The sequence below is a fragment of the Lygodium microphyllum genome, chromosome 3 (assembly GCF_053477565.2).
Source record: "Lygodium microphyllum isolate KBCC chromosome 3, Lygodium_microphyllum_v1.1.10, whole genome shotgun sequence".
In the NCBI taxonomy this organism is placed as follows: domain Eukaryota; kingdom Viridiplantae; phylum Streptophyta; class Polypodiopsida; order Schizaeales; family Lygodiaceae; genus Lygodium; species Lygodium microphyllum.
In genome coordinates this window covers 36,646,490-36,668,438 of record NC_141137.1, presented here as the reverse complement: position 1 = coordinate 36,668,438, position 21,949 = coordinate 36,646,490, and the positions used below count along the sequence as shown (strand labels likewise).

Here is a 21,949-nt window from a genome sequence, read left to right as displayed (position 1 = left end):
TCGAAATTAGTAACAAATATCACCTATCTAGTGTAACAACTCTTAGGAGTTGGCTTGGAAACCTGGCTAAATGTGGCTTGGTCATTTATTATGTGTTTTGCTAAATTTACTTATACTTATTCATTAATATTTATCTTACTTAATGCCATAGCTCTTATTAACCCAAAAAGCTTGTACTCTTTTTGTTTCCTTCTTTCCAATAGGTTAGACCCTATACAATATTTGGCTCTTGTTTAATAAGTTGCCATAAGTTGTATCAAACCGTTAAGCTGCTAAACAAGCTTGGAAAAATTATTGCTATTTGGGGATCTTGTGAGACCATATGGCTCAATCTTTTGTAAGATAGGAAGTCAAAATGCAATACATCAACATCCCCATATGAGCCTGGCTCTCAACTTTATTTTCCTATGAGAAATAAATGTGCATAAAGGAGAAAAGCAAATTGCAAACTCACCTCAAAGCTCTCACATTGGTGCTACTTGAAGCCACCTTCTTGACCTTTGTCCAATGTTCCTTCCATGCAAAGCCTCCACACTTACTCCTTGCTTGCAAAGTGCCATGGAGAAGAGAGTAGTCGTTGATGATGATGAGGAATGGAGTGATAGTGCTTGAATCTCAACTCTCAACTCACTTTGAACTCTCCCTCACTCTTGTAACATGAACCACTCAAGAGGAGAAGAAGACACAAGCCCTAGAAAAAGAATTACTACTGTGGCAAAAAGCTAATTACATAATGAGAGTGTACACATTTATAAGCACAACTCTATTGCCCTAGATTTATTGCTATTCATGCCTCTTCCTTTTAAAACAAAGCACGTTTTCTCTGAGCATCCATGAACAAAATAGAAATAAGGCTTTGGGTCACTCATATCTATTAGAATCTATTAGAAGAGTAGAACATGCAACATCATAATGAAAGGCACAAGATTAAAGAAATAGACAATGCACAAGATGTAAACTGGAAATAGGAATCCACTATGACAAGAGTACAATAGTTGAGTGCGAGCTCACACTCCACAAGATCCCTCTCTCCACACCAAGATTCTACAAGTTGTGGCCACACTTTCTCCCTTTATATACAAAGATAAAGTACTTGTCCTACAATAAAATGTTGTCCGATTTATCAAATTAAGAATGAAAAGAGAATACCCACAAATTAGGCAATTGACCCCCATGAACTTGTGATATGATCACTTTTAATGCTCTCTTAGAGCAACATGGGTGAACAAGCAATGAACAAGAACAACCAAGATACACCATGAATACTTCAGCAGGATGCACTCCACTAGATGCGCCTTGGCAAGAAAGCACCTTAAAGAAGAAGTCCAAATGCCATAATCCCTCTTTGAAAGCAAAGTAGTCAAGCTAGCCACCTTGCACCTCTTGTAACCACACAAGCTCCATGGATAGCTTGCCATGACATCAAGGCTCCTCCACTAAAGCATATGCATGCCCTTTAGTTGCCTTCATGCAAGACAACATGAACACACATATCATGTCAGATGCCCCGTGACTAGTCCAAGGTTTGGATTGCCAGAAGATGTGAACTCAACAACACACATCAAATCCACTAATAATGAAAGAGCATTATCATTGCCCTCCACCCTCACACTTGCCCCTATTGGCTAGGAGTATGTAAGGGCATGATGCATCACTAGAGTTGAGAAGAACCATCCACTCGAGCCATTGATAAACCCTATGTGAACATAGATGATGTAAACATGTACATTGTCTCATGCTTTGTCAATCATGACCATGATGTCCACTATGCCACCCATTTCTTCTCTTCACCTTCATGTGCATGAACGATGCTTTGCCATATTGTGATGGAAGCAAACACACGTCCAAAGGCTGAAGCAATCCAACACCCTCTTTGAAAAGTACTAGTGAGCATTGTAACACTCAATCATAGCTCCATGAAATGTTAAAACATCGAATCTCTCAATCAAAGACATTATCATAATGAAGTGAAATGAGAAAAGAGGAAGTACTTACGAGTTGCCTTGGTAGGGAGACAGTAGGAGTGTGAATAGTGTGCAAAAAGATATCAAGTGATGGGATAGACAAACTCCGTGAATATAGCAAAATACATGCATGCGACACGTATATGAATAAAGATGGGAGTAGAGTCAAACATGTGGGATGATTTAAAATCATGCAATTAGGAAGAAATGAACCTTTTTGTTGACACAGCAATGTGTCAAGCAGCAATGCAACAAATGTAACCCGCACGTCAATGCAGCCAAGGCATGCGCTACCAGCATTCCCATGACGAGGTAAAACACACCGCTCAGCAAACACAACAGATGGTGGGTATCAGCCAACATGCGAGCAACAACACATGAACGCTGACAGGCCGCAACGTAAAGACGCAACAGATTATGCATAAAACGAGATAAATAATTGATACTATGACAAAGATCAATACGGGTGCCAGACACTAAGACATGTAACCTTTATCCCGAGGATTGGATGGACAATCATTAACAGACAATTTACAGGTGGTAGCTAATGGAGTAGGCGAAGGTTTAATATCCTGAAAACCAAAATCTTTCAATAAGGAATCAACATATTTAGACTGATGCAAATACTAATACAATGTCCCATTCTGATGATCACGAATAACATGAAGACCTAGAGAATAGGTTAGAGGACCTGGATCGGTTATGGCAAAGGCTGAAGCAAGTTCACGTTTGGCATGATTAAGAACAGACACACTAGATTAACCGCCAATAAGAGGATGGGTTGTCATTTTGACGAAGAGAACGAATCTCTGCGTCCATGGCAGCTGCTTGCCAATGAGAGGCCTCAGGGCCTCCCAAGGCAGATCCCACATCTTCAGGATCGGGAGGTGTGTCATCGCCGCGTGAAGGTGACAAAGGAGCAATCAAATGCAAAGCATATGCCTTGAATGGACTCGCATTACAGAGCAAAAAACGCAAGCATGACTCCTTCAACCAACCTTAGACATTTGATACTATGTTATATGAGTAAACAAGACACAAGATCGAAGAAAGAGGCAACGCACAAGATGTAAATTGAGAATAAGAATCCATTAGGACAAGAGTGCGATGGTTGAGCACCCGCTCACACACTCCACAAGCTCCCTCTCTACACCAAGAATTTGCAAGTATATGCATGGATAATGGACTGTGGCCACACCAAAAGAGTTGTCCTAGGTTGGCCAATTATCAAATAAAGGATAAAGAGAGAACCCATGAATTAGGCAGTGGACACCTGTAAACCTGTGATATAATCACTTCTAACAATATCTCCGCGGCTTTTTTACAAAAATAATGGGTGAACTTACAAGGAACCAGAAGTGACTTGGATCCTTTATGCTTGCTTTGAGAACCAAAAGTGGCTTGGATCCTTTATGCTTTGAGAACTTGTGCCACCTTTATTTTGTCGTCTACTTTTTTGAATTTGTGTTCATACCTCTATGATTTTAACATCTTTTTGGATTTCCATTGACACCTACTTATATCTATATCCCTTGCCAAGTGACATATCAAGGATCAAGGATTTACCAAAGATGACATTAGAACTAACCAAGTAGGGTAGAGGTAGAGGAGCTAGTTGCATGACACCCTTAAAAGAAGTACTGAGACCTCAGCTAATTAATCATAATTTTGCATAAACATTTGATCAGTAGTTGTGTGGATGCAGTTCCATAATCAAACACTCCGAGAATTCTAATGTGAAAAATTATATGATTGTGCAGCTGATGGATTTTCAAATCACACAAAAAAAGCCACTTAAATGGTCATAAAGGAGCCTGGATTTAAAAACTCATATTCGGATGAGTAAAGTGTCCAGTATTGAAACCCCAACATCTAATAAGAAGCCTGTATAGTTTAGCTAACAATAGAAGCAATTCACTTTGTCGTGTTATTGGTGCACTCACATAATATGAAAAGGCAATGCACGATCGAAAAAAGTGTCACCCAACTAGTACTCGTTTTTTTGCTAGGTATTTTGCCCTAAAACTTGCATGTATGCCTCTCCAAATGGCCATGCAATCAAATGAGAGGATGGAAATGTTTGGAGACCCTTCAAGATGCCTACCTAAAGGAATACGTTGATGGATTTCACTGTGATTCTAGCTAAGTTTTCAAAGACCTTCGACTAATAAAAAGAAAGAGTGGTGTAAGCAAGAACTTGCTAGACTTTGTAAGGCTTGGATTTATTGAAGGTGAAACTCAAATAAAAGGCCATGTGAGATTGACTTTACATGCGAGACCTCAAGAAAGCCTAGAAGGTCCCTAATGTGGCACTACCCATAGACAAACAAGACAATGGCCATTCAATCAAATGAGAGGATGGAAATGTTTGGAGACCCTTCAAGATGCCTACCTAAAGGAATACGTTGATGGATTTCACTGTGATTCTAGCTAAGTTTTCAAAGACCTTCGACTAATAAAAAGAAAGAGTGGTGTAAGCAAGAACTTGCTAGACTTTGTAAGGCTTGGATTTATTGAAGGTGAAACTCAAATAAAAGGCCATGTGAGATTGACTTTACATGAGAGACCTCAAGAAAGCCTAGAAGGTCCCTAATGTGGCACTACCCATAGACAAACAAGACAATGGCCATTCAATCAAATGAGAGGATGGAAATGTTTGGAGACCCTTCAAGATGCCTAGCTAAAGGAATACGTTGATGGATTTCACTGTGATTCTAGCTAAGTTTTCAAAGACCTTCGACTAATAAAAAGAAAGAGTGGTGTAAGCAAGAACTTGCTAGACTTTGTAAGGCTTGGATTTATTGAAGGTGAAACTCAAATAAAAGGCCATGTGAGATTGACTTTACATGAGAGACCTCAAGAAAGCCTAGCAAGTCCCTAATGTGGCACTACCCATAGGCAAACAAGACAATGGCCATGCAATCAAATGAGAGGATGGAAATGTTTGGAGACCCTTCAAGATGCCTACCTAAAGGAATACGTTGATGGATTTCACTGTGATTCTAGCTAAGTTTTCAAAGGCCTTCGACTAATAAAAAGAAAGAGTGGTGTAAGCAAGAACTTGCTAGACTTTGTAAGGCTTGGATTTATTGAAGGTGAAACTCAGATAAAAGGCCATGTGAGATTGACTTTACATGAGAGACCTCAAGAAAGCCTAGCAAGTCCCTAATGTGGCACTACCCATAGGCAAACAAGACAATGGCCATGCAATCAAATGAGAGGATGGAAATGTTTGGAGACCCTTCAAGATGCCTAGCTAAAGGAATACGTTGATGGATTTCACTGTGATTCTAGCTAAGTTTTCAAAGACCTTCGACTAATAAAAAGAAAGAGTGGTGTAAGCAAGAACTTGCTAGACTTTGTAAGGCTTGGATTTATTGAAGGTGAAACTCAAATAAAAGGCCATGTGAGATTGACTTTACATGAGAGACCTCAAGAAAGCCTAGCAAGTCCCTAATGTGGCACTACCCATAGCCAAACAAGACAATGGCCATGCAATCAAATGAGAGGATGGAAATGTTTGGAGACCCTTCAAGATGCCTACCTAAAGGAATACGTTGATGGATTTCACTGTGATTCTAGCTAAGTTTTCAAAGACCTTCGACTAATAAAAAGAAAGAGTGGTGTAAGCAAGAACTTGCTAGACTTTGTAAGGCTTGGATTTATTGAAGGTGAAACTCAAATAAAAGGCCATGTGAGATTAAAGCCTAGCAAGTCCTTAATGTGGCACTACCCATAGACAAACAAGACAATGGCCATGCAATCAAATGAGAGGATGGAAATGTTTGGAGACCCTTCAAGATGCCTACCTAAAGGAATACGTTGATGGATTTCACTGTGATTCTAGCTAAGTTTTCAAAGACCTTCGACTAATAAAAAGAAAGAGTGGTGTAAGCAAGAACTTGCTAGACTTTGTAAGGCTTGGATGTATTGAAGGTGAAACTCAAATAAAGGCCATGTGAGATTGACTTTACACGAGAGACCTCAAGAAAGCCTAGCAAGTCCCTAATGTGGCACTACCCATAGACAAACAAGACAATGGCCATGCAATCAAATGAGAGGATGGAAATGTTTGGAGACCCTTCAAGATGCCTACCTAAAGGAATACGTTGATGGATTTCACTGTGATTCTAGCTAAGTTTTCAAAGACCTTCGACTAATAAAAAGAAAGAGTGGTGTAAGCAAGAACTTGCTAGACTTTGTAAGGCTTGGATTTATTGAAGGTGAAACTCAAATAAAAGGCCATGTGAGATTAAAGCCTAGCAAGTCCTTAATGTGGCACTACCCATAGACAAACAAGACAATGGCCATGCAATCAAATGAGAGGATGGAAATGTTTGGAGACCCTTCAAGATGCCTAGCTAAAGGAATACGTTGATGGATTTCACTGTGATTCTAGCTAAGTTTTCAAAGACCTTCGACTAATAAAAAGAAAGAGTGGTGTAAGCAAGAACTTGCTAGACTTTGTAAGGCTTGGATGTATTGAAGGTGAAACTCAAATAAAGGCCATGTGAGATTGACTTTACACGAGAGACCTCAAGAAAGCCTAGCAAGTCCCTAATGTGGCACTACCCATAGACAAACAAGACAATGGCCATGCAATCAAATGAGAGGATGGAAATGTTTGGAGACCCTTCAAGATGCCTACCTAAAGGAATACGTTGATGGATTTCACTGTGATTCTAGCTAAGTTTTCAAAGACCTTCGACTAATAAAAAGAAAGAGTGGTGTAAGCAAGAACTTGCTAGACTTTGTAAGGCTTGGATTTATTGAAGGTGAAACTCAAATAAAAGGCCATGTGAGATTAAAGCCTAGCAAGTCCTTAATGTGGCACTACCCATAGACAAACAAGACAATGGCCATGCAATCAAATGAGAGGATGGAAATGTTTGGAGACCCTTCAAGATGCCTACCTAAAGGAATAGGTTGATGGATTTCACTGTGATTCTAGCTAAGTTTTCAAAGACCTTCGACTAATAAAAAGAAAGAGTGGTGTAAGCAAGAACTTGCTAGACTTTGTAAGGCTTGGATGTATTGAAGGTGAAACTCAAATAAAGGCCATGTGAGATTGACTTTACACGAGAGACCTCAAGAAAGCCTAGCAAGTCCCTAATGTGGCACAACCCATAGACAAACAAGACAATGGCCATGCAATCAAATGAGAGGATGGAAATGTTTGGAGACCCTTCAAGATGCCTACCTAAAGGAATACGTTGATGGATTTCACTGTGATTCTAGCTAAGTTTTCAAAGACCTTCGACTAATAAAAAGAAAGATTGGTGTAAGCAAGAACTTGCTAGACTTTGTAAGGCTTGGATTTATTGAAGGTGAAACTCAAATAAAAGGCCATGTGAGATTGACTTTACACGAGAGACCTCAAGAAAGCCTAGCAAGTCCCTAATGTGGCACTACCCATAGACAAACAAGACAATGGCCATGCAATCAAATGAGAGGATGGAAATGTTTGGAGACCCTTCAAGATGCCTACCTAAAGGAATACGTTGATGGATTTCACTGTGATTCTAGCTAAGTTTTCAAAGACCTTCGACTAATAAAAAGAAAGAGTGGTGTAAGCAAGAACTTGCTAGACTTTGTAAGGCTTGGATTTATTGAAGGTGAAACTCAAATAAAAGGCCATGTGAGATTGACTTTACATGAGAGACCTCAAGAAAGCCTAGCAAGTCCCTAATGTGGCACTACCCATAGACATACAAAACAATGGCCATGCAATCAAATGAGAGGATGGAAATGTTTGGAGACCCTTCAAGATGCCTAGCTAAAGGAATACGTTGATGGATTTCACTGTGATTCTAGCTAAGTTTTCAAAGACCTTCGACTAATAAAAAGAAAGAGTGGTGTAAGCAAGAACTTGCTAGACTTTGTAAGGCTTGGATTTATTGAAGGTGAAACTCAAATAAAAGGCCATGTGAGATTGACTTTACACGAGAGTCCTCAAGAAAGCCTAGCAAGTCCCTAATGTGGCACTACCCATAGCCTAACAAGACAATGGCCATGCAATCAAATGAGAGGATGGAAATGTTTGGAGACCCTTCAAGATGCCTAGCTAAAGGAATACGTTGATGGATTTCACTGTGATTCTAGCTAAGTTTTCAAAGACCTTCGACTAATAAAAAGAAAGAGTGGTGTAAGCAAGAACTTGCTAGACTTTGTAAGGCTTGGATGTATTGAAGGTGAAACTCAAATAAAAGGCCATGTGAGATTGACTTTACACGAGAGACTTCAAGAAAGCCTAGCAAGTCCCTAATGTGGCACTACCCATAGACAAACAAGACAATGGCCATGCAATCAAATGAGAGGATGGAAATGTTTGGAGACCCTTCAAGATGCCTACCTAAAGGAATACGTTGATGGATTTCACTGTGATTCTAGCTAAGTTTTCAAAGACCTTCGACTAATAAAAAGAAAGAGTGGTGTAAGCAAGAACTTGCTAGACTTTGTAAGGCTTAGATTTATTGAAGGTGAAACTCAAATAAAATGCCATGTGAGATTGACTTTACACGAGAGACCTCAAGAAAGCCTAGCAAGTCCCTAATGTGGCACTACCCATAGACAAACAAGACAATGGCCATGCAATCAAATGAGAGGATGGATATGTTTGGAGACCCTGCAAGATGCCTACCTAAAGGAATACGTTGATGGATTTCACTGTGATTCTAGCTAAGTTTTCAAAGACCTTCGACTAATAAAAAGAAAGAGTGGTGTAAGCAAGAACTTGCTAGACTTTGTAAGGCTTGGATTTATTGAAGGTGAAACTCAAATAAAAGGCCATGTGAGATTGACTTTACATGAGAGACCTCAAGAAAGCCTAGCAAGTCCCTAATGTGGCACTACCCATAGACATACAAAACAATGGCCATGCAATCAAATGAGAGGATAGAAATGTTTGGAGACCCTTTAAGATGCCTAGCAAAACGAATACGTTGATGGATTTCACTGTGATTCTAGCTAAGTTTTCAAAGACCTTCGACTAATAAAAAGAAAGAGTGGTGTAAGCAAGAACTTGCTAGACTTTGTAAGGCTTGGATTTATTGAAGGTGAAACTCAAATAAAAGGCCATGTGAGATTGACTTTACATGAGAGACCTCAAGAAAGCCTAGCAAGTCCCTAATGTGGCACTACCCATAGGCAAACAAGACAATGGCCATGCAATCAAATGAGAGGATGGAAATGTTTGGAGACCCTTCAAGATGCCTACCTAGAGGAATACGTTGATGGATTTCACTGTGATTCTAGCTAAGTTTTCAAAGACCTTCGACTAATAAAAAGAAAGAGTGGTGTGAGCAAGAACTTGCTAGACTTTGTAAGGCTTGGATTTATTGAAGGTGAAACTCAAATAAAAGGCCATGTGAGATTGACTTTACATGAGAGACCTCAAGAAAGCCTAGCAAGTCCCTAATGTGGCACTACCCATAGACATACAAAACAATGGCCATGCAATCAAATGAGAGGATGGAAATGTTTGGAGACCCTTCAAGATGCCTACCTAAAGGAATACGTTGATGGATTTCACTGTGATTCTAGCTAAGTTTTCAGAGACCTTCGACTAATAAAAAGAAAGAGTGGTGTAAGCAAGAACTTGCTGGACTTTGTAAGGCTTGGATTTATGGAAGGTGAAACTCAAATAAAAGGCCATGTGAGATTGACTTTACATGAGAGACCTCAAGAAAGCCTAGCAAGTCCCTAATGTGGCACTACCTAAAGGAATACGTTGATGGATTTCACTGTGATTCTAGCTAAGTTTTCAAAGACCTTCGACTAATAAAAAGAAAGAGTGGTGTAAGCAAGAACTTGCTAGACTTTGTAAGGCTTGGATTTATTGAAGGTGAAACTCAAAAAAAAGGCCATGTGAGATTGACTTTACATGAGAGACCTCAAGAAAGCCTAGCAAGTCCCTAATGTGGCACTACCCATAGGCAAACAAGACAATGGCCATGCAATCAAATGAGAGGATGGAAATGTTTGGAGACCCTTCAAGATGCCTACCTAAAGGAATACGTTGATGGATTTCACTGTGATTCTAGCTAAGTTTTCAAAGACCTTCGACTAATAAAAGGAAAGAGTGGTGTAAGCAAGAACTTGCTAGACTTTGTAAGGCTTGGATTTATTGAAGGTGATACTCAGATAAAAGGACATGTGAGATTGACTTTACATGAGAGACCTCAAGAAAGCCTAGCAAGTCCCTAATGTAGCACTACCGATAGGCAAACAAGACAATGGCCATGCAATCAAATGAGAGGATGGAAATGTTTGGAGACCCTTCAAGATGCCTACCTAAAGGAATACGTTGATGGATTTCACTGTGATTCTAGCTAAGTTTTCAAAGACCTTCGACTAATAAAAGAAAAGAGTGGTGTAAGCAAGAACTTGCTAGACTTTGTAAGGCTTGGATTTATTGAAGGTGAAACTCAGATAAAAGGACGTGTGAGATTGACTTTACATGAGAGACCTCAAGAAAGCCTAGCAAGTCCCTAATGTGGCACTACCGATAGGCAAACAAGACAATGGCCATGCAATCAAATGAGAGGATGGAAATGTTTGGAGACCCTTCAAGATGCCTACCTAAAGGAATACGTTGATGGATTTAACTGTGATTCTAGCTAAGTTTTCAAAGACCTTCGACTAACAAAAAGAAAGAGTGGTGTAAGCAAGAACTTGCTAGACTTTGTAAGGCTTGGATTTATTGAAGGTGAAACTCAGATAAAAGGACATGTGAGATTGACTTTATATGAGAGACCTCAAGAAAGCCTAGCAAGTCCCTAATGTGGCACTACCCATAGCCAAACAAGACAATGGCCATGCAATCAAATGAGAGGATGGAAATGTTTGGAGACCCTTCAAGATGCCTACCTAAAGGAATACGTTGATGGATTTCACTGTGATTCTAGCTAAGTTTTCAAAGACCTTCGACTAATAAAAAGAAAGAGTGGTGTAAGCAAGAACTTGCTAGACTTTGTAAGGCTTGGATTTATTAAAGGTGAAACTCAAATAAAAGGCCATGTGAGATTGACTTTACATGAGAGACCTCAAGAAAGCCTAGCAAGTCCTTAATGTGGCACTACCCATAGACAAACAAGACAATGGCCATGCAATCAAATGAGAGAATGGAAATGTTTGGAGACCCTTCAAGATGCCTACCTAAAGGAATACGTTGATGGATTTCACTGTGATTCTAGCTAAGTTTTCAAAGACCTTCGACTAATAAAAAGAAAGAGTGGTGTAAGCAAGAACTTGCTAGACTTTGTAAGGCTTGGATTTATTGAAGGTGAAACTCAGATAAAAGGCCATGTGAGATTGACTTTACATGAGAGACCTCAAGAAAGCCTAGCAAGTCCCTAATGTGGCACTACCCATAGACAAACAAGACAATGGCCATGCAATCAAATGAGAGGATGGAAATGTTTGGAGACCCTTCAAGATGCCTACCTAAAGGAATACGTTGATGGATTTCACTGTGATTCTAGCTAAGTTTTCAAAGACCTTCGACTAATAAAAAGAAAGAGTGGTGTAAGCAAGAACTTGCTAGACTTTGTAAGGCTTGGATTTATTGAAGGTGAAACTCAAATAAAAGGCCATGTGAGATTAAAGCCTAGCAAGTCCTTAATGTGGCACTACCCATAGACAAACAAGACAATGGCCATGCAATCAAATGAGAGGATGGAAATGTTTGGAGACCCTTCAAGATGCCTACCTAAAGGAATACGTTGATGGATTTCACTGTGATTCTAGCTAAGTTTTCAAAGACCTTCGACTAATAAAAAGAAAGAGTGGTGTAAGCAAGAACTTGCTAGACTTTGTAAGGCTTGGATGTATTGAAGGTGAAACTCAAATAAAGGCCATGTGAGATTGACTTTACACGAGAGACCTCAAGAAAGCCTAGCAAGTCCCTAATGTGGCACTACCCATAGACAAACAAGACAATGGCCATGCAATCAAATGAGAGGATGGAAATGTTTGGAGACCCTTCAAGATGCCTACCTAAAGGAATACGTTGATGGATTTCACTGTGATTCTAGCTAAGTTTTCAAAGACCTTCGACTAATAAAAAGAAAGATTGGTGTAAGCAAGAACTTGCTAGACTTTGTAAGGCTTGGATTTATTGAAGGTGAAACTCAAATAAAAGGCCATGTGAGATTGACTTTACACGAGAGACCTCAAGAAAGCCTAGCAAGTCCCTAATGTGGCACTACCCATAGACAAACAAGACAATGGCCATGCAATCAAATGAGAGGATGGAAATGTTTGGAGACCCTTCAAGATGCCTACCTAAAGGAATACGTTGATGGATTTCACTGTGATTCTAGCTAAGTTTTCAAAGACCTTCGACTAATAAAAAGAAAGAGTGGTGTAAGCAAGAACTTGCTAGACTTTGTAAGGCTTGGATTTATTGAAGGTGAAACTCAAATAAAAGGCCATGTGAGATTGACTTTACATGAGAGACCTCAAGAAAGCCTAGCAAGTCCCTAATGTGGCACTACCCATAGACATACAAAACAATGGCCATGCAATCAAATGAGAGGATGGAAATGTTTGGAGACCCTTCAAGATGCCTAGCTAAAGGAATACGTTGATGGATTTCACTGTGATTCTAGCTAAGTTTTCAAAGACCTTCGACTAATAAAAAGAAAGAGTGGTGTAAGAAAGAACTTGCTAGACTTTGTAAGGCTTGGATTTATTGAAGGTGAAACTCAAATAAAAGGCCATGTGAGATTGACTTTACACGAGAGTCCTCAAGAAAGCCTAGCAAGTCCCTAATGTGGCACTACCCATAGCCAAACAAGACAATGGCCATGCAATCAAATGAGAGGATGGAAATGTTTGGAGACCCTTCAAGATGCCTAGCTAAAGGAATACGTTGATGGATTTCACTGTGATTCTAGCTAAGTTTTCAAAGACCTTCGACTAATAAAAAGAAAGAGTGGTGTAAGCAAGAACTTGCTAGACTTTGTAAGGCTTGGATGTATTGAAGGTGAAACTCAAATAAAAGGCCATGTGAGATTGACTTTACACGAGAGACCTCAAGAAAGCCTAGCAAGTCCCTAATGTGGCACTACCCATAGACAAACAAGACAATGGCCATGCAATCAAATGAGAGGATGGAAATGTTTGGAGACCCTTCAAGATGCCTACCTAAAGGAATACGTTGATGGATTTCACTGTGATTCTAGCTAAGTTTTCAAAGACCTTCGACTAATAAAAAGAAAGATTGGTGTAAGGAAGAACTTGCTAGACTTTGTAAGGCTTGGATTTATTGAAGGTGAAACTCAAATAAAAGGCCATGTGAGATTGACTTTACACGAGAGACCTCAAGAAAGCCTAGCAAGTCCCTAATGTGGCACTACCCATAGACAAACAAGACAATGGCCATGCAATCAAATGAGAGGATGGATATGTTTGGAGACCCTGCAAGATGCCTACCTAAAGGAATACGTTGATGGATTTCATTGTGATTCTAGCTAAGTTTTCAAAGACCTTCGACTAATAAAAAGAAAGAGTGGTGTAAGCAAGAACTTGCTAGACTTTGTAAGGCTTGGATTTATTGAAGGTGAAACTCAAATAAAAGGCCATGTGAGATTGACTTTACATGAGAGACCTCAAGAAAGCCTAGAAGGTCCCTAATGTGGCACTACCCATAGACATACAAAACAATGGCCATGCAATCAAATGAGAGGATAGAAATGTTTGGAGACCCTTCAAGATGCCTAGCAAAACGAATACGTTGATGGATTTCACTGTGATTCTAGCTAAGTTTTCAAAGACCTTCGACTAATAAAAAGAAAGAGTGGTGTAAGCAAGAACTTGCTAGACTTTGTAAGGCTTGGATTTATTGAAGGTGAAACTCAAATAAAAGGCCATGTGAGATTGACTTTACATGAGAGACCTCAAGAAAGCCTAGCAAGTCCCTAATGTGGCACTACCCATAGGCAAACAAGACAATGGCCATGCAATCAAATGAGAGGATGGAAATGTTTGGAGACCCTTCAAGATGCCTACCTAAAGGAATACGTTGATGGATTTCACTGTGATTCTAGCTAAGTTTTCAAAGACCTTCGACTAATAAAAAGAAAGAGTGGTGTAAGCAAGAACTTGCTAGACTTTGTAAGGCTTGGATTTATTGAAGGTGAAACTCAAATAAAAGGCCATGTGAGATTGACTTTACATGAGAGACCTCAAGAAAGCCTAGCAAGTCCCTAATGTGGCACTACCCATAGACATACAAAACAATGGCCATGCAATCAAATGAGAGGATGGAAATGTTTGGAGACCCTTCAAGATGCCTACCTAAAGGAATACGTTGATGGATTTCACTGTGATTCTAGCTAAGTTTTCAGAGACCTTCGACTAATAAAAAGAAAGAGTGGTGTAAGCAAGAACTTGCTGGACTTTGTAAGGCTTGGATTTATTGAAGGTGAAACTCAAATAAAAGGCCATGTGAGATTGACTTTACATGAGAGACCTCAAGAAAGCCTAGCAAGTCCCTAATGTGGCACTACCTAAAGGAATACGTTGATGGATTTCACTGTGATTCTAGCTAAGTTTTCAAAGACCTTCGACTAATAAAAAGAAAGAGTGGTGTAAGCAAGAACTTGCTAGACTTTGTAAGGCTTGGATTTATTGAAGGTGAAACTCAAAAAAAAGGCCATGTGAGATTGACTTTACATGAGAGACCTCAAGAAAGCCTAGCAAGTCCCTAATGTGGCACTACCCATAGACATACAAGACAATGGCCATGCAATCAAATGAGAGGATGGAAATGTTTGGAGACCCTTCAAGATGCCTACCTAAAGGAATACGTTGATGGATTTCACTATGATTCTAGCTAAGTTTTCAAAGACCTTCGACTAATAAAAAGAAAGAGTGGTGTAAGCAAGAACTTGCTAGACTTTGTAAGGCTTGGATTTATTGAAGGTGAAACTCAAATAAAAGGCCATGTGAGATTGACTTTACACGAGAGACCTCAAGAAAGCCTAGCAAGTCCCTAATGTGGCACTACCCATAGACAAACAAGACAATGGCCATGCAATCAAATGAGAGGATGGATATGTTTGGAGACCCTGCAAGATGCCTACCTAAAGGAATACGTTGATGGATTTCACTGTGATTCTAGCTAAGTTTTCAAAGACCTTCGACTAATAAAAAGAAAGAGTGGTGTAAGCAAGAACTTGCTAGACTTTGTAAGGCTTGGATTTATTGAAGGTGAAACTCAAATAAAAGGCCATGTGAGATTGACTTTACATGAGAGACCTCAAGAAAGCCTAGCAAGTCCCTAATGTGGCACTACCCATAGACATACAAAACAATGGCCATGCAATCAAATGAGAGGATAGAAATGTTTGGAGACCCTTCAAGATGCCTAGCAAAACGAATACGTTGATGGATTTCACTGTGATTCTAGCTAAGTTTTCAAAGACCTTCGACTAATAAAAAGAAAGAGTGGTGTAAGCAAGAACTTGCTAGACTTTGTAAGGCTTGGATTTATTGAAGGTGAAACTCAAATAAAAGGCCATGTGAGATTGACTTTACATGAGAGACCTCAAGAAAGCCTAGCAAGTCCCTAATGTGGCACTACCCATAGGCAAACAAGACAATGGCCATGCAATCAAATGAGAGGATGGAAATGTTTGGAGACCCTTCAAGATGCCTACCTAAAGGAATACGTTGATGGATTTCACTGTGATTCTAGCTAAGTTTTCAAAGACCTTCGACTAATAAAAAGAAAGAGTGGTGTAAGCAAGAACTTGCTAGACTTTGTAAGGCTTGGATTTATTGAAGGTGAAACTCAAATAAAAGGCCATGTGAGATTGACTTTACATGAGAGACCTCAAGAAAGCCTAGCAAGTCCCTAATGTGGCACTACCCATAGACATACAAAACAATGGCCATGCAATCAAATGAGAGGATGGAAATGTTTGGAGACCCTTCAAGATGCCTACCTAAAGGAATACGTTGATGGATTTCACTGTGATTCTAGCTAAGTTTTCAGAGACCTTCGACTAATAAAAAGAAAGAGTGGTGTAAGCAAGAACTTGCTGGACTTTGTAAGGCTTGGATTTATTGAAGGTGAAACTCAAATAAAAGGCCATGTGAGATTGACTTTACATGAGAGACCTCAAGAAAGCCTAGCAAGTCCCTAATGTGGCACTACCTAAAGGAATACGTTGATGGATTTCACTGTGATTCTAGCTAAGTTTTCAAAGACCTTCGACTAATAAAAAGAAAGAGTGGTGTAAGCAAGAACTTGCTAGACTTTGTAAGGCTTGGATTTATTGAAGGTGAAACTCAAAAAAAAGGCCATGTGAGATTGACTTTACATGAGAGACCTCAAGAAAGCCTAGCAAGTCCCTAATGTGGCACTACCCATAGACATACAAGACAATGGCCATGCAATCAAATGAGAGGATGGAAATGTTTGGAGACCCTTCAAGATGCCTACCTAAAGGAATACGTTGATGGATTTCACTATGATTCTAGCTAAGTTTTCAAAGACCTTCGACTAATAAAAAGAAAGAGTGGTGTAAGCAAGAACTTGCTAGACTTTGTAAGGCTTGGATTTATTGAAGGTGAAACTCAAATAAAAGGCCATGTGAGATTGACTTTACATGAGAGACCTCAAGAAAGCCTAGCAAGTCCCTAATGTGGCACTACCCATAGACATACAAGACAATGGGAGTTAAATTTAATCTAGCAAATGTAATATTTCCATTATTGTAATATAATCGATTTGGTCACATCAGTCTAATGTCGAACTACTTTTAGACATTCAACACAAAGCAAGGTAAATGTACTGCCTAAGTGTTACAAGAAAAGTCTATTCGTTTATATGATGTCTCTGAGACTTGGGATGGTGAGCAGGAACGCACTTTCAGGCTCTATGGGCCATCTACCAAATGAAAAGGGTCCCTAGATCGTGTGCTAGAATCTCTGTAAGAAAAGGGAAGAGATCTACCCGCCTCCTAATGCTCTGCTGATGCTGGAATACCCTCCATCTTGCCCTTTCCTCACATTAACATCGTCTGTATGTAATCATCTTCATGTGGTCGACAATCTTGCCAGAACTTCCACAGAAGTTGGATATCACCTTATCCACACTGACCGTTCTATCTTGCCCTAGACCTTGCGCCATGTTCCCAGTGCCTCTTTACAAGCTCGTTTGATGAAACAAACCCTTTAATTTGCTGCATTCATGTGCTACAGGTTAATACTGAACATGCTTATTTTGTAAATTTTCTTAAGGTTCTGCAGGCGTGCTACCTTCACATTGTTGGTTTGACACCAAAGGCTTGGATTTCTCCAGATTGTTGCTCCACGATGTGCAAGTAGCTGAGTATACAAAACGCTGTTTAACATACAATTCGAGTGCAATGCAATAGTTGAAGCCGTTTTAGCATGGCCTGACAGATCCACAGCGTCCATACTCCACAAGACCAGGCGTGTGGGAGCATGTACCTGGGAGGTGCCTCGGGCATCATGTAACCATCCACTAGCATCTTTCAAGTAGGCATTTCAAAGCTCTAGCAGTTGTTGAAATGCATTGTTGCACTCATCCAATAGCACAGGGGAATCTAATACAGACTTCTATCTCAGAACTGTAACAGAGAATTCTATCACATGTGCCATTAGCACTTGGGTGATAGTATAATGCAAAGGTTTCACAGTCTAATAGTGGTTTACACAGTAAAGGCACAATTGCATTTGCGTGTGCTGAGGAGGCTAGGGCTAAATCACAGTGAGCCACAGAGCAGTTAGTCGTAATTTTATTAAACTCCACTTGGACCATTCTGTGTAGGGCCTTGTTATAACCCTCTCGGAGAACACCGAGTTGGCCTTATTACACTGTTAAGTGGGGGTATAAGGCCTTGTCTTATTAAAACTTAGGCTTAGAATAACCCTCTTGGAGAACACCGAGTTAGGCCTTATTATACTCTAAGTAGGGGTATCATGCCTTGTCTTATTAAAACTTAGGCTTAGAGTACTTGAAGCATGTACCCAGTTCTAGGTAAGTCATCTCATAGAGCATTGGTCAGTCTAAAGGGGAGGAGAAAAAAGCCTTTGAATAGTCAATTTCCTCTCCAGACAAAAAGAGAGCCGTGTGTGCATTGTGTGTGATTGTTGAACCCGTCTCATTATCTCAACGCATTTATTTTCATGGGTCTTTGGCTGCCCTTGCTTCAATCAACATGCAAGCTCGGCTGGCTGTCCCTGCATTTATCTCTGTCCACACTTTCGCTTTCCCACCTACATTTTCCAGCCCAGTGCTGGAGCATTTTGTTGTATGAAATCCCACCATGCTTCCTGCCAGTTTTACCGCTCGTGACCTGCTAGATCAAAAAAAGGAGACCTGGAAAGGCTCCCTAGTATACTGCACGAAACCTGCTATCACGTGCTTGTCTTTCTGTCCGCCAATCGGTGCAAGATCCCAGCGGTTTGCTCAGCATTCACTGCTGCCCCTGCCTTAACAAGTAGGGCAGACTTCATTGGAGTGCGTGTGTGGTTGAGTAATCAGCTGCCTTCTCTTGCATGTTCTTTAATTCTGGTTTGTGGCCAGTGCTTGATCCAAAGCCAAGTTTCAGTTTTGGACCAATTGCTAGCCACTCTAGTTGTGTAAGACTGCCCTATGTCTTGCACAGTTTTTCAGCAAGACAAAGACCCAATAAAGTGTTCAACTTCTCCTCTGCTAGGTTCTGCACATAGCACTCTAGTCCATATTAACGCTGGATAATATGCTGACCAAACTAGTTGCAACACATGCATAGCTTCAACAATACCTCAACCAAACTCAACATCAGCAGTTGCATAAATATTTGACAGCATCACATATGCAGAATCATTATCTGAATCTAACTCAAAACAATGGTCTGCTGCAGGTATTCCATGTTCCACATCACCATGGATCTTACAACCACCAAGAAAGGTGAGGTGTGCTACCTTGTCTGTTGTCAACGGCAACATGCTAAGCAATTCCTGCGCCTCTTCTAAATGTCCCGCTCGACCCAGGAGATCAATCAGGCAAACATAATGTTCCCCAGAGTAAGCAATTCCAAAGTCCACCAGCATAGAAACGAAACAACACTTGCCATCATCTACTTGTCCTGTATGACTGCATGCAGTCAGGATGGACACGAATGTGATATGGTTAGGCTTGACCCTTTCAAGCTGCATATCATGATAGACTTTCAAGGCTTCGTTTCCACAGCCTCCTTGAGAGCATGCAGTAATAATAGCATTCCAAGTGACAACATTCCTACAAGTCATCCTCTGAAGCAGACTCTTTGCATCTAGTAGGCTTGCACATCTACCATACATGTTTATCAAAGCATTGGCTACCATGATAACCATTTCATACCCGCTTCCAACAATTATTGAATGAACAGCTTGCCCAGCTTCCAAATCTGCCAGGCTGGCACAAGCATCCGAAGCATAAATGAAAGTAACTTCGTTGGGTTGAATGCCTTGTTGCTGCATATCTGAAAACAATTGTAAAGCCTCTCTGCCATGTTCATTCTCAATACAAGCTGAAATCATGGCATTCCATGCAACCCTGTCACATTCTGATAATTGATGGAATACATGCTTTGCATCCTCCAGACTCCTGCATTTTCCATACATGCAAATAAGTGAGGTTCCTAAAACGAGATCATTTTCGATCTTGCTGGCAACAATGGCAGTATGCATATTGTATCCTTCTTGTAAAGCTGGTAAACTACCACATGCATCAAGTGTGCACATAAAGGTGACCTTTTCTGGGTTAAAACCATACATGCGCATGGAATCAAACAGTTCTAAAGCTTCCAAATTGTGGTCATTTTCTCCACAAGCTGCAATGATGGTACTCCATGAACCCACATCCCATCGAGGCATTCTTCTGAACATGGTTTTTGCAAAATCAAGATCTCCTTGCTTGCGATACATGTTAACAAGGGCATTTCCAACGGTAGTGTCTCCCTCAAACCCATTATCAACAATAGCAATGTGCACTTCCTGTCCAGCCTTTTGCCACATCTCCTGCCCCTCCTCCACACCTGTTAGGCAAGTACAAGCATCAAGCACAGAAACAAATGTGGCTTGAGATGGCTTCACACCTGTTTGTCTCATCTGATTATAAATTTCTAGGGCTTGTTTACTATCACCAATTTGGGCATGTGCTGATATTACAGTGTTCCATAAAACTGCATCTTTGCAAGCTGATTTTGCAAATACATTGCTTGCATTCTCCAGATGTCCGCACTTACTGTACATATTAAGAAGTGCAGTACTTATTACCTCATCTTGCTCATATCCAAATTCAAGAATGTAAGCATGAACATCTTGTACCTGTTGTAAAACAGCCTCACTTGCACATGCATCAAGTATACTAACAAAGGTGACTTTGTTCGGCTTTAAACCCTGAACCTGCATTTGGCCAAAGAGATCAACTGCTTCCTTCATATGGTTGTTGAAAGCATAAACTGCTATAAGTGCACTCCAGCAGACAACATTCCGCTGTGTCATTCTGTCAAATGTGCTCTTGGCATCAGTCACTTGCGTGCACTTGCCATACATGTCGATCAATGCAGTTCCCAGGATTATGTTTTGTTCACATCCACTGACAATGACTGCATGGTGGATTATGTGCCCAGACTCAAGTTCTGAAAGGTTGGCACACGCATGAGCAACACAGGTAAAGGTGATGCTGTTGGGCTGGACACCTTCATGCTGCATGTGATGAAACAGCAGCAGAGCATCCTCATAATGCCCGTTTTGAACACATGCTGAGCACAAAGCATTCCAGGCAATCACATCACGTTCTATCAACAAGTTAAATGCACTCCCTACATCATCCGAACTCATGCACCTGCCGTACATACTAATAAGTGCAGTACCCAGAACAAGATCTTGTTGGTGTCCTAGCTCAACTATAAGAGCATGGATGTCACGCCCAACTGCTAAGGCTGCTGGGCTGCCACACGCATCAAGAACTGAGATAAAGGATACTACACTTGGTGTGATACCGTTTAGTCGCATGCAGTGATATAGCATCAAAGCCTCTTCAGCCTGCTCATGTTGGGCGTATGCCCCAATCAAAGTACTCCAAGAAACCACATCCCGGCTTGATGCGCGGTCGAATGCACTTCGTGCATCCTCGAGGCTACCGTTCTGAGCATAAGCACGGATGAGGATGTTCCACGAGAACAAGTTCGGGCTGCCCAGGCGGTCAAAGACAGCTCGTGCATCATCGAGGCATCCACAACTGCCATACATTTGGACAAGAGAGTTTCCAACGAGGAGGTTGTGGTCGTACCCGCAGCTGATGAGATGGGAATGGAGCCATTGGCCATCAGAGAGGGAGTGCCCTTGGGCGAATTGCCGCAGGAGGGAAGCGAAGGAGCCCACATCAGGAGCAGGCTGATCACCAATGGCCGCACCCGAGACAGCAGAGCTCTGTATGGAAGAGCCCCATGCTGCAAAGCGACGAAAGGAGAGCTGCACATTGGCTGAGAAAGGGGCGATACTCGATCTTTGGGAGGTGTGATCTGATAAAGGCCCATCATGAGGTGCATCAACCCGCACTTTTCTTTGGATTTCAAAGGCCATTCATGTACATATATACATTGCTCTGGCGTCAAGACCTTTGAATTGCGGTCTAATCTGAGAGCTTGAAACCCTGCAATCTATGGTGCCCAATGAATGGATGCAGGCTAGGCCAGCAGACTTATCTTTCTTCTTCACAGACCATATTGGGACCTTAGAAAGTCCACAAAGATTAATTCCTTCCAACTTGACACATCATCTGACCAAAAGCCCGAGTAAATCTAAAAAAAAACAAGCGGAATTTCAATAATGCCTAAAACTACCCAAACAAGTTAAAGTTTCAATACAGCATGCCTACAAAAAAAAAAGGGAGAGGAAAAGATACTATGGAGAGACCAAGCCCAATTGGTTGGGAGTGTCCGAGAGTTGCGAGATGTCAAGTTCAAATTCCACAAATT

General features: G+C 40.8%; 1 protein-coding gene across 1 annotated transcript; it reads right to left on the bottom strand.

Moving 5' to 3' along the window:
- Window positions 1-16,701: 16,701 nt before the first annotated feature.
- Window positions 16,702-21,700, bottom strand: LOC148038233 (pentatricopeptide repeat-containing protein At4g13650-like). Its single transcript, XM_087670154.1, has one exon. The coding sequence runs from the start codon at window positions 21,552-21,554 to the stop codon at window positions 18,750-18,752; it is 2,805 nt and encodes a 934-aa protein (XP_087526280.1). The 5' UTR covers window positions 21,555-21,700; the 3' UTR covers window positions 16,702-18,749.
- Between the last annotated feature and the right edge of the window lie 249 nt (window positions 21,701-21,949).